This window comes from Mobula birostris, chromosome 13, assembly GCF_030028105.1.
Source record: "Mobula birostris isolate sMobBir1 chromosome 13, sMobBir1.hap1, whole genome shotgun sequence".
NCBI lineage: Eukaryota > Metazoa > Chordata > Chondrichthyes > Myliobatiformes > Myliobatidae > Mobula > Mobula birostris.
The window spans coordinates 101,525,748-101,543,904 of record NC_092382.1 but is presented as its reverse complement, the minus strand read 5'-3'; the positions used below and the strand labels follow the sequence as shown (position 1 = coordinate 101,543,904).

Below are 18,157 nucleotides of genomic sequence, written 5' to 3'. Positions count from 1 at the left end.
AAGGAGAAAAGACCGAGTTCACTCAACCTATTCTCATAAGGCATGCTCCCCAATCCAGGCAACATTCTTGTAAATCTCCTCTGCACCCCTGCTGTGGCGTCCATATCCTTCCTGTAGTGAGGTGACCAGAAATGAGCCCAGTACTCCAAGTGGGGTCTGACCAGAGTCCTATATAGCTACAACATTATCTCTCGGCTCCTAAATTCAGTTCCACTCTTTGCCTTCTTCGGGCAATACAGTTCTGGATCCACAAAGCGATGTCCCGTAGGATCCCATGCCTCTTTACTTTCTAAATAAGCCTTGCATGGGGTACTTTATCAAATGTCTTGCTGAAATCCATATAGACTACATCGGCTGCTCTTCCTTCAACAGTGTGTTTAGTCACATCCTCAAAAAATTTAATCAGACTCGTAAGGCAAGACCTGGCCTTGACCGAGCCATGCTGACTATTCCTAATCATATTATACCTCCTCAAATATTAATAAATCCTGCCTCAGGATCTTCTCCATCAGCTTACAAACCACTGAGGTAAGACGCAGTCGTCTATAATTTCCTGGGCTATGTCGGCTCCCCTTATTGAATAAAGGAACAACATCCTCAACCCTCCGATCCTCTAGGACCTCTCCCGTCCCCATTGATGATGCAAAGATGACAACTGTGTACAGTTATGTACCATACACTTGGAGAATCGAGGATCGGACCGCACAGGTCTAACGTGAGTGGAGAAAAGGATTTAATTGGGGAGCCGAGTGACAACGTTTTGTTACCCAGATGGTGGTCAGTATGTAGAACTAGCTGATAGAGGAAGCGGTCGAAACAGATGCATCAGAAACTTGGTCACTCTGGTGCATGACACGTGACCCCGTTAAATGACGTCATTTCTACGAACCCTGACCTGTACTTGCAGTGGGTGACAGCCCGCCGGGTTCCGAGGAAATGGGAGGATCTTCGTCCTCATCGATGCGGGGTTCCTCTTTCCGAAAATTCAGCTCTGAGTAGGTCGAGTTCAGACCGGCTGGGAGAGAGAGTCAGACAGTCAGATAAGGGACAGAGTGAGAGCGGTAGAGAATGGGGGAAGGAGTTGGGGAGAGACAGAAGAGAGCGGGTGCGAGGCAAGAGAGAGAGAGGGTTAAGTGAGGGGAGAGAAGGAGTTAGAAAGTGAGAGAGATGGTGAGGGAGAAGGGGAATGACAGGACAGAGACGTGGATATAGAGAAAAGGCAAAAACAATGGACAGAGAGGAGACCGCGATGTGGGCATTGGGGAGGAAATACGAGAGAAAGAATGGGGAAAGAGAAAGGAGAGGGGTACAGGGGGAGAGTGTGTTGGGTTAGAGCGGAGTGAGACGTGTGAGAGATGAAAGCAAGGGGTAGGAGAAGGGAGAGGGATGGAGAAGAGAGAAGAGGACATTTTCAGAGAGCGGGGACAGAGCAGTGGGAAGAGCGTCGTGGAGCGCGAGAGAGGGGTGGATATAGAGGAGGACAAGGCGTGGAGGGGAGATCAGAGGTAAACCTAGGGATAGAGAGGGGTGGGAAGAACAGGAGGGGTGGACGGGGGAGGGTTGAGAGTGAGAAGAGAGAGAGGGATAGATTGCGGGGGGGGGTCGAGAGTGGTGGAGACGATGACTGTGATAAAGGAAAGACGGAAAAGAGATGGGGTAATGGGAGAATACGAAGAGAACAGGACAGTGGGAGACAATAGGGGAAATTGTGTGAGAGAAGGGCAGGGGAAAAAGGCAGAGAGGAGATGAGGTGAGAGAGGGTGAGGGAGGTGAGATAAGGGGAAAGAAGGAAAAGAGAGTGGGGTTAGAAGACGGAGGTTAGAGTGGTTAAGGTTTTTATAACACTCCTTTCTCACCGGCGCTCCCACTGTGTCCCCACTCAACACCCCTACGCGGCGCTATCTCATCTCCACCACCCCTGCCACACAGCGCTCGCTCCTCATTGCCCCTTCCTCCACACGGCACCTCCCATGCTATCTCTCCCCACCGACCCTTCCCACAGCAATCGCTCCTCAAAGCATCCCACGACGCTCCCTCTATCCCGCCCCTCCCAGGGCGCAACACTCCTCACCGGCCATCAAAGAGAGATCCCTCCTCCTCGCATTTCGCGCGCGTTCCCACCGTCTTTTTTTTTTCGGGTCAACTATGCGCTGCCCTGAGATCTCTCGGCAGCATTGGACAAATCAGCTAAACAGTCAAACCAACCAAGAAAAAACTGACCTCCATCTGTCCGGACCAGGAGCTCAGAAACGGTCTTGAAATTAATTTCAACGCACGATACATCAGGTTCAGCTAGGACCAGAACATCTAGGGTCAGACACAGAGTGAAGTCCCTCCACACAGTCCGATCACACACTCCCGGGGTCAGACACAAAGTGAGACACCCTCCACACCGTCCCGTCACACACTCCCGGGGTCAGACACAAAGTGAGGCACCCTCCACACCGTCCCGTCACACACTCCCGGCGTCAGACACAAAGTGAGGCACCCTCCACACCGTCCCGTCACACACTCCCGGGGTCAGACACAAAGTGAGGCACCCTCCACACCGTCCCGTCACACACTCCCGGGGTCAGACACAGAGTGAATCTCCCTCCACACCGTCCCGTCACACACTCCCGGCGTCAGACACAAAGTGAGGCACCCTCCACACCGTCCCGTCACACACTCCCGGGGTCAGACACAGAGTGAATCTCCCTCCACACAGTCCCATCGTAAACTCCCGGGGTCACACACAGAGTGAAGCTCCCTCCGCACCGTCGTATCACACCCTCCCGGGGTCCAGACAGAGAGTGAATCTCCCTCCGCACAGTCCCATCACATACTCCCGGAGTTAGACAAAGAGTGAATCTCCCTCCGCACGGTTGTATCACACACTCCCAGTGTCAGACAGAGAATGAATGTCCCTCCGCACCGTCTCATCACACACTCCCGGGGTCAGACACAGAGTGAATCTCCCTCCGCACCGTCCCATCACACACTCCCGGGGTCAGACACAGAGTGAATCTCCCTCCACACCGTCACATCACACACTCCCGGGGTCAGGCACAGAGTGAATCTCCCTCCACACCGTCCCATCACACACTCACCTCGTGAAGGAGACCGTGACTCCGTTTTTGTGAACTTCACGTTCATGTAAGTCTCTCTGTCGTCCATCTTGTCGAGGATTCTCTGCGCTCTCAGCTCAGAAAGGGGAACAAAATGTTTTCAGAGGAAGCCGTGTCGACACCGGGTCAGACCGGCGCCATCAAACAGCGGAGGAAGGGCTGATAAAGAGACAGGCCGAGAGCAGGGGGGCGGAGATTGAGGGTGTGAGAGCTTGTGTTCTCCAGAGGGGAGAGTGGCGGTGGAAGGAGCTGTGATTGTGAGGTTGGGAAGGGGGTTCGGAGAGAAAAAAATGGGTGACTGCGAACAGAAAGGGGGGAGCCGAGAGGAAGTGGTGGGGGGGGGCGGGCTGAGGGTCAGGTGCAGGAGAGAATCGGTATAGAGAGGGGGGAAATAGTTGGGGATATTTGAAGAGAAATTAGGGGAGAAAGGAGTAAAGCAGAGGGCGACCTGACGGGGAAAAGAAAGAGAGAGAGAGAGAGAGAGGGACATGGAGGGAGCGATAATTATGAGAGGGAGCAGAGAGAGTGCTGCAGAGAGGGCGGAGGGATAAATGAGAGGGACGTTGGAGGAGGATAGAGAGAGAAGGGAGGGAGAAAAGAGTGGAAGAAGAGGACTGGAGTGAGATGTAATGAATGAAGAAAGACTGAAAGACTTTCAAGTGATGAAAGACTGGATCGACGAGGCTTACACTCGTTGGAATTTAGAAGATTGAGGTGGGATCTTATTGAAATGTGTAAAATCCTAAAGGGACTGGACAGGCTAGATGCAGGAAGATTGTTCCCGCGGTTGGGGAAGTCCAGAACGAGGGATAATAGTTTTAGGATAACGGGGAAGCCTTTTAGGACCGAGATGTGGAAAAACTGCTTCACACAGAGAGTGGTCAATCTGTGGAATTCTCTGCCACAAGAAGCAGTTCAGGCCAGTTCATTGCTGATATTTAAGAGTGAGTTAGATATATGCTTTGTGGCTAAAAGGATCAGGGGGTATGGAGAGAAGGCAGGTACGGGATTCTGAGTTGGATGATCAGCTATGAACATTCTGAATGGTGGTGCAGGTTCGAAGGGCCGAATGATCTACTCCTGCACCTATTTTCTATGTTTCTATGTTTCTATGTGTCTCTCATGCAGATCACCTATTGTCTGGGAGAATTTTATCCCAAGGTACAAACACACATGGAGAACAAGCGAGCCCCCACCATCCGAGGGAAATGAAGAACTCCCCACAGTCTCTCTCTCTCTCTCTCTCTCTCTCTCTCTCTCTCTCTCTCTCTCTCTCTCTCTCTCTCTCTCTCTCTCTCTCTCTCTCATTCTCTCTCTACTAATGGATATGTGGACATTGATGTTTACAGGAAACCAACGCGCGCTGATCGGCATCTACGGTTTGACTCTCATCTCCAATTAGAGCATAAGTTGGGTGTTATCAGTATTTCAGAGAAGTCCAGAAAGCGGGCGGCGACACTGACTGGTTCTTCATCGAAGCAGCAAAAAAAAAAGCTGGGAAGTCAGCCCAACAGAGGGAGTTCAGGAGCTCTTTCAAACACCCTCCATTACTTCTTGTCTATCCCTTTCGCTCTCTGCATAAGTCACTGTCCCCCTATCTATCCCCACGAATGTACCTATCCCGCTTCAGGTTCGCAACTCTTTCCCGCTCCCTCTCTCTCTCTCTGGACACCCACTCGCCGTGTGCCTTTCCGTCTCACTTCCCTCCTCACTAAGCCTATCTTTCTATCCCCACACCTTCAAAACACCACCTTCACTCTGCCCATTCCCTCCCGCGCACACTGAGCTTCCACTCACGGAAATTTAACTGGGTCGTTTCCAGGAAAGTTGCCGCCTGCTGAACAGCTGGGATCGGTTACATTCTCCACAGTCAGTAAGGGCGGAGGCGACAAGAGAAGTGGGGTTTGGAAACGAGGGGGGCAGTTGGTGAAGAGGGTGGTGGTAGCGCGGCGATGTGCTGGAGCGGCTGTGTGTCTGTGTGCATGTGTGTGTCTGTCTGTGTGTGTGCGTGAGAGAGAGCGAGAGAGAGAGAGAGAGAGAGCGAGAGAGAGAGAGAGAGAGAGAGAGAGAGAGAGAGAGAGAGAGAGCCTCGGCATCCTCAGAACAAACACTCCCCTAGTCAGACACAGAGAACAGCACGTTCCAGACCGTCGCATCACACACTCCCGGTGTCAGACATCGAGTAAAACTCCCTCCACGCCTTCCCATGACACACTCACGGAGTCGGACACGAAGGAAATGTACCTCTCCGCCATCCCATCACACATTCCCGGGGTCAGACAAAGAGTGAAACAGAGTGGGTCAGTGGGACTAGTTTAAACACTGACACATGGCCAAGGAGAGAGTTGGACATTGTGATTAGTATGGAGACTGTCACCAGGCTGTAGAGAGAGAGCGGTGTAGTTTGGACAGTTTGGGGACAGACGTGGAACTCTGGACAGTTCCAATGCACTGAATGCAAATCGTCCAGTAAGCGTTCCCATTGCAATAATGATAAGCACCATTTCATTTGCGAGACGGCTGCATCTGTGTGCCTGGATATTCCTGAGGTGATCCACGATCTCTTGAAACAGCCAGTACAGGAGATATGAATCACGTGACAACCTCCTCTTTCTCCTTAGTCTTTCAAATTCACTGTCAGCCCCCACCTGCCCCTCTCCCCTGCTTTAAACGCCTCTCGCTCTATCACTCTCTTTCCCCCAATCTTGCCCACTCTTCCCGCGTCCCTCCAACGTCTCACTCCCCAATCTCATCTAATCAATCTCTCTGCTCTCTCTCTCACGTATCAGCAGAAACCTGTGCCCTCTTATTCTCGATTCCCCGAACCTGGGGACTGTGCGTACCCAACCTATCTGTGCACCTTGTGGTTTTATGCACCCACCCCTACGCTCCAAGGAATAACGCCTGTTCATACCGCGAGCCCTGGAAACATCCTCGTAAATCTCCCTCTGCACTCTGTCCAGAAACACAACAAAAAGGCAGGCATATCTGCGATCCATACGTGTGCCCATGACTGCACCTTTAGATTGGAGGTAGTGGGAGGAGCCAGAGGAGATATTCTGAAGAGTAAGGACGCTAGACAGAGCAGAGTGTTAGTAGAGGGGAACTGGTTAGGTCTAGAATCCAAAAAGAAGCGGAGAGCTTTGAGACCTTCCTGGTGGGGGATGGAAGTATACAGGGACTGGATATCCATGGTGAAAATAAAGGGGTGGGGGCCAAGGAATTTATCGTGAGACTTTATTGCAGTTTGTACAGTACAGTTTGCATCAGCTGTGAACGAGACACACTACCCTCACTGTCACACAGAGATGTTCTTCAAAGGGACACTGAAAGAGTTTCGGCGTCACCGACACGAACCACAGATGACACGAACACGCCCTTATCGTGACAGTGACACACTGACAGGCTCTGCACCGTAGCAGAAACTCACCACTCAGCGATACCAACACAGACTCGCGCCCTGCACTGTACCTGTGAAACACCCTTACCCGTATGGATAACACCCACCCTCTCCAAAACCCTTCCCCCACTCCGACAAACTCTCCCTCTCCGACAGTACTCGCCGTCACCGTCACAGTCTCCACTACACCAGTCGCGTCTCCGTCACCCATCCCTCACCGATAAGCAACCCCGTCTCTGTGACACACTCTCCCCTGCACACTTCGCCGGTTCTATCATCCCGTACGTACCCATGCACCCCTCCCCGTCTCCGTGATACACTGAACCCGCTAAACTCTCCCCATCTACGTGTCCCTCCACTCTCCTCCCTCTGTGTCACAGGCAATTGTGGGAAGTATGAGGGGGAGATGACATCTGGTGTTGCACCTCCCCCATTCCACCGGACATCTATCACCAGGTTCTGAGACTGTCCACAGCTCTGAATGCACGGTAGTTCCACACCACTTGCATCAGTGTCTGCAGTCTCAGCACCCTTTCCCTGGCCTCCTCTCTCCTCCCCTTCCTTCCTCTTCCAGCAGCACACCATTCGCTCTCTCTCACACACACACACACACACACACACACCATCTCCGAGAGACACACACTCAATTTGAGATTACTGGAAAGCGGAAGGACTGGATATTGGTGAGTGGGGAGACTGGAGGAGGGGGAGCGTTGCGCAGTTTTTTCTGACTCCAGTGGAGTTTGCTGCAGTGGGGCGGGAGGTACTTCACATATCTGACCCGGGAATGTGATAGGATAATATATAGGCAGCTGCGCTGTTTGTCTGATCCTGGAAGTGTGTGATGGGACGGTGTGGATGGAGTTCCACTCTCTGTATGACCCTGGAGTGTCTGTCGGGACAGGGTTGAGGGAGTTGCCCGCTGTACCGGATCGAGGGTGTGTGTGATGGACCGTTGTGAGGGAGCGTCACTCAGTATCTGTTTCCAGAAGTGTGTGATTGGATTATATGGAAGGATTCTCGCTTGTTTGTGACTCCTACTCATTGGCCAGTGCATTTCGGCCATTAAACAGTCTCCAATCAGAGACAGAGAGCAAGAAAATGGTGACTCGCAAGTTCTGCTCCAAAGGCTGCGATCAGAACACCCTTTCTGTGGCCTCCACTCTCCTCCCCTTCCTCCTCTTCTCTCAGCACACCAGTCCTTCCTTATGATTCTGAAGTGTGTGAGTGAGCCGCCGGAGGTCCTGGTCCATATAGGTACCAATGAAATCGGTATGAATCGGGAAGTGGTTCTGCAAAGTGAGGTCAGGGATTTAGCTACTAAATTAAAGGACAGGACCATTACCCGTCCCGGCGTGTCAGACACAGGCAGACCATACAGTTTACCACGTGACTCAAGTGTGGTGTCGGTGGGAGGGCTTCAGAATTTGGGAAAATTGTGTTTTTTTTTCCAAGGAAGGTGGGATCTATACAGAAGAGATAGACGACGGCTTACACCTCAACTGGAGGGAAACTGACATCCCAGAGGGATGTGTTTTTCCGGTACCGTGCATGGGAGTTTTTGAGAGAGTTGTTGAACTCGAGTTGCAGGGGGATGGGATTCAGGGTTCTGGAGCAGATAGCGAAGTCGATATGGATACAGATGTTGTTAAGACCTCAAAAAAAAAAAAAGCAGGAATCAAAAGGTCGTGCATGATCTGTCTGCTGCACTGGGCTCCGTATATTTTAATGCAGGAAGCTTTAAAAAAAGGCAGTGAGATCAGGGCATGAATAGACACAGTGAATTATGATTTTGCAGCAATTATTGAGAATTGGTTGTAGGGGGAGCAAGCAGGACAGCAGAATATTTTGGGTTTCCCTATTTTCAGACGTGAGAAAGCCAAGGACTTACAGGAGGAGGTGTGACATTACTGAGCAGAGAACATGTCGCCGCAATGCACAGTCAGAACAGACAAGAGAACTCGTCTAAGTGAGGCATTATGGGTGCAAACGAGGAATACGGGTTGTATGACCATGTTCATGGGGCTACATTATACACCAGACAACAGTCCACTCGATTAGGAGAAACAAAACTGCATGAGATCACCGACTGTTGCTGAAATACAAGACTGATATAGCAGGCAATTTTAGCTTTTCAACTGAGTCCCATTCTGCAAGAGCACCAGTGCGAGAGATTTTGTCAAAAATATTCAGGGAAGATTACTTACACGGTACGGAGAAATCCCAGCGAGAGGGAAGACAATACTTGATCTCCTACTGCAAAATGAGGGAAGCCAAGTGTCAGAGGTTTGTGCAGGGGAACACCTTTAATCTGGTGATCAAAATACCATCAGTTTCAAGGTAGTTATGAAAGAGGAGAGATCCGGCCCTCGGGTTTGGATTCTAAATTGGAGCACGTCCAATTTTACCTTGGATCAAAATGAATTTGGATAAAGTGAATTTGGACAAGTTGTTTTCTTGCAAAGGTGTACCTGGTAACTGGGATCCAAATCGCAGTCTAATCTCAGTGTGGAATGCAATGACCTATACTGTGAATAGTGGGAAGTGTTGAAGGAGGGAGGGACATAGGTGTACAAGTCCGGGGTATAAACACTGTGAATAGTGAGGTGCGCCAAGGGACTGACACACGCGTCACCTCGACACCGACACACCCCTTACCGTGACAACGACGCGTCCTTCATTGCGTCACCGATACACCGCCACAGCCTGCATTGTAATGCTGACACACTCCTCCCCGTCTCCATCGCCTGTCTCCTCGCTAACAAACCTCCATATCTGCGTGCCGAATTCCACCCCTTTATCCTTCCACGCATGCGTCACACAGACCTCTCCTGCACCCCGGCCTGTTTCTGTAATCCCACACCTCCCCTACACCCCTACATGCCTCTGTGATCCACTCCACTCCACCCCTCCCTCTTTGTGTTCAGAGCGAAGTGCGATGAGGGAGTGGAAGAGTTAACGTCTGTGGCCACAACTCCCTCTTTCCAACCGAATATCGATCTCTCGGTTCTCAAACTCTCCAATGCTCGGTGTGGTTGAACCGATTGTGTGGGTTCACCGCAACCAACTCCAGTGGCTTGCACGCCTTCACAGCAAAGCCCGCTCCACACATTCCGTCACAGAAACATACAAAAACTGCAGCACAATACAGGACCTTCGGCCCACAGAGTTGTGCCGGACGCGCCCCTACCTTAGAAAATACTAGTCTTACCACCAGCCTTCTATTTTACCGAGCTCCATGTACCTATCTAAAGGTCTCTTAAAATAGTGTATCGTGTCCGCCAACACCACTGTAGCGGGCAGGCCATTCCACGCACTCACCACTCTCTGAGTAAAACATTTACACCTGACATCTCCGCTATACCTGCTCCCCAGCAGCTTTAACCTGTGTTCTCTTGTGGCAACCATTTCAGCCCTGGGAAAAAGCCTTTGACTATCCACACGATCAATGTCTCTCATCATCTTATAGGCCTCTATCAGGTCACCTCTCATTGTCCGGCGCTCCAAGGGGAAAAAGCCGAGTCCACTCAACCTATTCTCATAAGGCATGCTTCCCAATCCAGGCAACATCCTTGTAAATCTCCTCTGTTTCTTTAAAATGGCTTCCACATCTTCCTGTATTGAGGCGACCAGAACTGAGCAGAGTTATCCAGGTGTGGTCTGATCAGGGTCCTATGAAGCTGCAGTATTACTTCTCGGGCCTACGTTCAATTCCAAGAGTCTTGCCATTAATACTACATTCTGCCACATATTTGACCTACCAAAATTAACCACTTCACACTTTTCTGGGTTGAACTCCATCTGCCACACCTCAGTCCGGCTTTGCATCCTATCAGTGTCCCGCTGTAACTCCTGACAGCCCTCCACACTATCCCCAACACCTCCAACCTACCTGAGGCCCTGCGACAATGGAATTTACCATAATGTTCAATCGACCGCAGCAGATCTTGACTTCTGCCGTGTGAACGCTAGGGGGCAGCACAGACTGTAGGCCGCGCCACACCGCCCTCACGTTGTGCAGCTCCTTCATTTCCTCTGCCAGAGAACAACATTTGTGTCATCAGGAAACCTACCAATATATTACTCCACTTTCTCATCAACGACATTTATAAAAATCACGAAGACTGAGGGTCACAGAACAGATCCCTGACGCACTCCACTGGTAACCGACCTCCATGCAGAATATGACTCGAGTACAACCACTCTTTGCCTTCTGTGGGCAAGCCAGTTCTGTAGACACAAAGCAATGACCCCTTGCATCCCATGCCTCCTTACATTCTCAATATGCCTTGCATGGTGTACCTTATCAAATGCCTTTCCGAAATCCAGATACACTAAATCTACTGTTGTTCTTTCATCAATGTGTTTAGTCACATCTTCATAATATTCAATCAGGCTCGTAAGGTATGACCTGCCCTTGATGAAGCCATGCTGACTACTCCTAATCACATTATTCCACTCCAAATATTCATAAAACCTGCCTCTCAGGATCTTCTCCATTAACTTACCAACCACTTAGATAAGACTCACTGGTCTATAATTTCCTGAACTATCTATACTCCCTTTCTGAATAAAGGAACAACATCTGTAACCCTCCAATCCTCTGGAAACTCTCGCGTGCCCATTGCTAATGCAAAGATCATCACCACAGACTCAGAAATCTCCCCCCTCGCTTCCCACAGTAGCCTGGGGTACATCCCATCCGGTCCCGGCGACTTATCCAACTTAATGCTTTCAAAACGCGCCAGCACACGCTCTTTCTTAATATATAAATGCACAAGCTTTTCGGTTTGCTGTAACTTATCACGACAATCACCAAGATCTTAAGCACAGTGAATACTGAATACAGTATTCATTAAGTACCTATGCTATTTCCTCCGGTTTCATACACACTTTCCCACTGTCATACTTGATAGGCCCCATTCTTCCACGTCTTACCCTCTTGCTCTTCACCTACTTGTAGAATTGCCCTGGAGTTTTCCTGAGTCGTGAAGGCCGAGACCTTCTCATGGCCCCTTCTGGCTCTCCTAATTTCCTTCTTAAGCTGCTTCCTATCAGAACATAGAACATGGAACACTACAGCACATTATAGGCACTTCGGAACACAATGTTGTGCCGACCCTCAAACCCTGCCTCCAGTATAAGCCCCCACCTTAAATTCCTACATATACCTGAGGAGTAGTCTCTTAAACTTCACTAGTGTATCTGCCTCCACCACTGACTCAGGCAGTTCATTCCACGCACCAACCACCACTGAGTAAAAAACGTTCGTGTTATATCCTCCTTGAACTTCCCACACCTTACCTTAAAACCATGTCCTCTTGTATTGAGCAGTGGTGCCCTGGGGTAGAGGCTCTGGCTATCCACTCTATCTATTCCTTTTATTATCTTGTACACCTCTATCATGTCTCCTCTCATCCTGCTCTCCAAAAAGTAAAGCCCTAGCTCCCTTAATCTCTGGTCACAATGCATACTCTCTACACCAGGCAGCATCCTAGTAAATCTCTTCTGTACCCTTTCCAATGTTTCCACATCCTTCCTCTAGTGAGGTAACCAGAACTGTACACAGTGCTCCAAGTGTGGCCTAATCAGAGTTTTATAGAGCTGCATCATTACATCGCGACTCTTAAACTCTATCCCTCGACTTATGAAAGCTAACACTCCATAAGCTTCCTTAACTATCCTATCCACCTGTGAGGCAACTTTCAGGGATCTGTGGACATGTACCCCGAGATCCCTCTGCTCCTCCACACTACCAAGTATCCTGCCATTTACTTTGCACTCTGCCTTGGAGTTTGCCCTTCCAAATGGTACCACCTCACACTTCTCCGGTTTGAACACCATCTGGCACTTCTCGGCTCACTTGTGCATCCTATCAATGTCTCTCTGCAATCTTCGACAATCCTCTACACTCCCTACACTCTCTACAACACCACCAACTTTTGTGCCGTCTGCAAACTTGCCAACCCACCCTTCTACCCCTACATCCAGGTCGTTAATAAACATCATGAAAGGTAGAGGTCCGAGAACAGATCCTTGTGAGACACCACTGGTCACAATCCTCCAAGCTGAATATACTCCCTACACCCCGACGCTCTGTCTTCTGCAGACATGGCAATTCTAAATCCTCCTGGCCAAACCTCCCTGGATCCTATGCCTTCTGATGTTCTGAATAAGCCTACCGTGTGGAACCTTGTCAAATGCCTTACTAAAATCCATATGGATCACATCCACTGCACTACCCTCATCTATATGCCTGGTCTCCTCCTCAAAGAATATTATCAGGCTTGTTAGACACGATCTGCCCTTCACAAAGCCATGCTGACTGTCCCTGATCAGACCATGATTCTCTAAATGCCCAAAGATCCCGTATCTAAGAATCTTTTCCACAGGTTTCCCACCACAGACGTAAGACTCACTGGTGTATAATTACTGGACTATCCCTTATGCCGTTTTTTGAACAAAAGGACAACATTCGCCTGCCTCCAATCTTCCGGTACCATTCCGGTGGACAACGAGGACATAAAGATTCTAGCCAGAGGCTCAGCAGTCTCTTCCCTCGTCTTGTGGAGCAGCCTGGGGAATATTCCGTCAGGCCCCGGGGACTTTTCCGACCTAATGTATTTTAGCAACTCCAACACCTCCTCTCCTTTATTATCAACATGCTGCAGAACATCAAACTCACTCATATTCTCCTCACCATCAACAAGATCCCTCTCATTGGTGAATACCGAAGAGAAGTATTCATTGAGGACCTCGCTCACTTCCACAGCCTCCAGGCACGTTTTCCCACCTGTACCTCTAATTGGTCCTACCTTCACTCCTGTCATTCTTTTTTTCTTCACAGAATTGAAGAATGTCTTGGGGTTTTCCTTTACCCTGCGAGCCAAGGCCTTCCCATGCCCCCTTCTTGCTCTTCTCATCCCCTTCATAAGCTCTTTTCTTGCTTCCCTATATTCCTCAATAAACCCATCTGATCCCTGCTTCCTAAACCTCATGTATGCTGCCTTCAAGATTACAAGATTAGCCTTGTAATCTTCTGGATCTCTAACATTTCCTTCCTCAGTGAACCTTGAGAAACTTTTTTTTTCTTCTTTCGAGAATTATTGCAGCCTTCGTACGCCACTGTTCCTGTACCCTACCATAACTTCACTGTTTCAATGCAACGTAGATATGCAGAACTCTAGACAAATATCACCTGGATATTTGCCACATTGCCTCCGACTTTTCCCTGAGAACATCTGTTTCCAATTTAAGCCTCCATTTTCCTGCATGATGGCCTCATAATTACCCGTACACTTTTTAAACGCTTTTCTAACTTGTCTGTTCCTATCTCTCTCCAATGCTGTTGCAAAGGAGATGGAATTATGATGACTCTCTCCAAAAGACTCTCCCACTGAGATATCTGACACCTGACCAAGTGAGTTTCCCAATACCAAACAAGTACAGCCTCTCCTCTTGTAGGCTTATCTCCGTATTGTGTGAAGAAAACTTCCTAAAACACCTAACAAGCTCCACCCCTCTTCTAAACCGCTTGCTCTGAGGGGATGGCAATCGATATTTGGGAAATTAAAACTCCTTCACGACAAATTTATTATTACACCTTTCGAGGACCTATTTCCCGATCTGCTCCTCGATATCGCCGTTACTATAGTTCTCCACAGCCCATCCGTTCACACAGACAGACACATACACACACACACGCACACGCAGCCCCCCTCCCCCACACACACGCACACACACACTACACACACCCAAACACACACACACACACACACACACACACACACACACACACACACACACAGAGCAGAAGGGAGGGAGGGAGCTTCGACTCTTTTTTTTTTCTGAATCCGGTAGCGTGGGCCTCGATGGAGCAGGAGGAAGGGGGCGAATTCATAAAATATCTGAACTGAATAGCGTGTTATGAGACGCGGTGGATGCAGCTCCCCTCTGTGGCTGAACCCTGATAGTGCGTGTTGCGACTGTGTGGAGAGAACATTACTCAGTGTCTAACTCAGGGTGTGTGTGTTAGGACGTTGTGCAGTATTTTTGTCTGACCCTGGGAATGTATTAGGGACGGGAAAGAGGGAGATTCTCTTTGTGTCTATAGCCGGACGTGTGTGATAGAACAATGTGGATGAAGCTTAATTACTTGCCTAACCACGATCTTTTGCACTGGATCGTTGTGGGGGGTGGGGGGGAGTGGGGTTCACTCTCTGTCTGACTCCGTGAGGGAGATGGAACGGTATGGAGGGAGACTCCCTCTGTGTCTAAGTCAGACAGATATCTGGTTTCAGTGTCTCCAAGCAGAGATCAGGAGCCAAGTAAGTGTCACTCACACTGGTCGGCGAGTGGCCATTAAAAAGCAGCGATTAGAGGAAGTATCAGCATTTGAAGAGCAACCAATCAGGGTCCGGAATTTATTAGAAAGGGCCGGTGCAAGCCGAGAGCCAATAATTGGAGTGGGCAGTGCTATCGTGGGGATTTGAGGTTTTAGCTCTTCGATGATTCAGCGAGGAGAGTCTCGGTTGAGAGAAAGCACATAGATGTATTTTCCGTTATTTTACTGTTTCCTTTTTTATAATTGCTCTTTTAGAACAGTAGGCATGCCTGGCTGCAGAATTGAATGTTCCTCTTGTAGGACATGGGAATGCAGGAAGACCTCAAGTGTCTCTGACGTCTTCACCTGTGAGAAGTGCATCCGGATACAGCTTCCAACACTCGGCGTTAAGGAGTTGGAACTGGAACTGGATGAACACAGGATCATTCGGAAAGCTGAGGGGTGATCGGGAGGACATATTGGGATGAAGTTAGATGCATCGTTTAGGAAAGGGGAAACAGTGTGAAAGTCAGGAAGCTGAAAGGAGTTGTCGAGCTAGAACAGAATATTCTTGTGGCCAATCTCCACGGCAAGAGGTAGACTGGGAGAATCTAACTGGATTGGAGGGATATGGAGATTGCGAAGGCAGAAAGGATTTCACTAGTATAGCACAGAATTGTGAGCGAAGGGCCTGTATTTTTCTGTGATTTATGTCCACTGCTCTTCAGGAGGGGAGAGACTGATTTGAACTCAGAGAGTGGGACGATCAGGGGTGGAATAGATCAGGGAAAATGACAATTAACAATGTCGAGGAACGATTTTTCCACAGACGACATGGTCAGTGAACGACCCACAGGGAGAGACAGATCAGACTCAAGCATATGGCTAATCTGCGTTTTAACAGCGACCCTCATTATCACGGGTATCTGCTGGAGGGTTCATGGTGAGTTTAACACCGTTCGTAACGACCAAACCGCAGAAAATGAAAATGGCCACTATAACAGCGATACACTCCGAACATTACCGGGAAACTGCCTTCACTGCGGTACCAACACACCCCTCACTGTGGTACTGACGGGCCCCTGACCATGACTACCACACATCCTTCACCGTGACCCTGACACGACCCCACCAACACATCCGTCAACATAATACCACAAATCCCTCAACCTGATACCGACACACCCCCACTGTAATAACGATTCACTCTAACACCGACACGCACCTCGCCGTGGCACTCGCAAGTCCCGCACTTTGACACAGACACATCCCTCACTATGACAGAGTCACGTTCCTCATTTTCAAACCGACTCGTCCCTTATCGTGACACCAACGCTCACCGCATCACCTACATAAGGGTCGCCGTCAAAACAATACATCCCCCATCGTGACACCGACACGCCCCTCACAGCTCGCCTACTTACCCCTCATCGTGATAACAGCACACCGCTCAATTTGACACGAGCCATCCACTGTGACGACACGTTCTTCGCCGTGACACAGAGCGACACACACTCACCGAGAACCTTCACTCCCCTCACACTGACAGAGACACGCCACGTGACGCCGCGCCCGCCCCGCACTCTGACACCGATGCTCTCAAAACCCTGGTAACGATAAGCCCCACACCGTGACACCGACATCGCCCTCAACCTGACACAAATCGTCCTCTCCCCGTGACACCGATAAACCCCACAACGTAACACAAAAATGGGATGTGAGAGAATTTAAACTGGGAACACATATAATATAGTGCGACGGGTAAATAACAGTGGAAGATTTTCCAAGAGTCTCATTAGAGTCCCCAACAATAGTATATTCTGGCTAAAAGCAAGGACAGAACGTATAGGAAGAAGCAGCCTTGTAGAAGTAAGGAAATAAAATCTGAGCTGAACGTCCAAGGAAACACGATGTGTTGGAAGTTTAGGAAGGTAGGCAGAAAGGGAGGCGTGTCTTTCTTGGTAAGGCATGATATTAAATCATTAGAAAGAGGTGACATAGGATCGAAAGGTGTAGAATTTTTTTGGGTTGAGCTAAGAAATTTCAGGGGTAAAAGGACCCTGATGGCAGTTATTTATAGGCCTCCAAACAGCTGCAGAGTTGTGGACTACAAATTACAACTGGAAATAGAAAAGGCTTGTCAGAACGGCAGTGTTATGATAATTGTGAGGGATTTTAACATGCTAGTGGATTGGGAAAATCAGGTCGGCACTGGATCTCAAGAGAGAGAATTTGTAGAATGTTTGCGAGATGGCTTTTAGAACAGCTTGTTGTTGAGCCCACTCGGGGATCGGCTGTACTGGATTGGGTATTGTGTAATGAACAGGAGGTGATTAGAGAGATTGAGGTGAGGGAACTCTTAGGAGGCAGTGATCATAACATGATTGAGTTCACTGTGAGATTTGAGAAAGAGAAGCCGAAATCCGATGTGTCAGTATTTCAGTGGAGTAAAGGAAATGACAGCGGCATGAGAGAGGAGCTAGCCAAAGTTGACTGGAAAGAGACACTGGCGGAAAAGACGGCAGAGCAGCAGTGGCTAGAGTTTATGTGAGAAGTGAGGAAGGGGTAAGACAGGTATATTCCAAAAAAGAAGAAATTTTCGAATGGAAAAAGAATGCAACCGTGGTTGACAAGAGAAGTCAAAGCCAAAGTTAAAACAAAGGAGAGGGCATACAAGGAAGCAAAAAATAGTTGGAAGATAGAGGGTTGGGAAATGTTTAAAAGCTTCCAAAAGGAAACTAAGTAGGTCATTAAGAGGGAAACGATTAACTATGGAAGGAAACTAGGAAATAATATCAAAGAGTATACTAAAAGCTTTTTCAAGTATATAAAGAGCAAAATACGGGTGAGAGTAGACATAGGACCGATAGAAAATGATGCTGGTGAAATTGTAATGGGAGATAAGGAGATGGCGGAGGAGCTGAACGAGTATTTTGCATAAGTGTTCACTGAGGAAGACACCAGCAGTATAACGGACACTCAAGGCTGGCAGGGAAGAGAAGTGTGCGCAGTCACAATTACGACAGAGAATATACTCAGGACGCTGAATAGTCTAAAGGTAGATAAATCTCCCGGAGCAGATGGAATGCACCCTTGTGTTCTGAAGGAAGCAGCTGTGGAGATTGCGGAGGCACTAGCGATGATCTTTCAAAACTCGATAGATTCTGGCATGGTTCCGGAGGACTGGAAGATAGCAAATGTCACCCCGCTATTCAAGAAGGGGGCAAGGAAGCAAAAAGGAAATTATAGACATGTTAGCTTGACATCGGTGTTTGGGAAGTTGTTGGAGTCGATTGTCAAGGATGAGGTTACAGAGTGCCTGGAGGC

At 49.0% G+C, this 18,157-nt stretch overlaps 2 protein-coding genes across 17 annotated transcripts in view; one reads left to right on the top strand and one right to left on the bottom strand.

Moving 5' to 3' along the window:
- LOC140207210 (uncharacterized) overlaps positions 1–5,106 on the bottom strand; it is a 154,267-nt gene extending 149,161 nt beyond the window's left edge. For 8 of the 14 annotated variants that reach the window (XM_072275577.1, XM_072275589.1, XM_072275590.1 and 5 more), the window contains exons 1-3: positions 3,090–5,106; positions 2,221–2,292; positions 896–1,015 (exon numbers count right to left, since the gene is read on the bottom strand). The gene's annotated coding sequence lies outside the window, so the exon portion shown is untranslated. Of the gene's footprint in view, positions 1–895; positions 1,016–2,220; positions 2,375–2,736; positions 2,872–3,089 lie in introns of those variants that run through there. The other 6 variants (XM_072275579.1, XM_072275583.1, XM_072275582.1 and 3 more) reach the window with 6 other exon arrangements.
- Positions 1–18,157, top strand: part of LOC140207213 (CD209 antigen-like protein C) — a 47,450-nt gene that overhangs the window by 15,212 nt on the left and 14,081 nt on the right. The window contains exons 1-2 of one of the 3 annotated variants that reach the window (XM_072275593.1): positions 3,708–3,821; positions 15,660–15,773. In XM_072275593.1, coding sequence (XP_072131694.1) covers positions 15,665–15,773 — 109 coding nt within the window. In that variant the 5' untranslated portion in view covers positions 3,708–3,821; positions 15,660–15,664. Of the gene's footprint in view, positions 1–3,707; positions 3,822–7,103; positions 7,191–15,659; positions 15,774–18,157 lie in introns of those variants that run through there. The other 2 variants (XM_072275592.1, XM_072275591.1) reach the window with 2 other exon arrangements.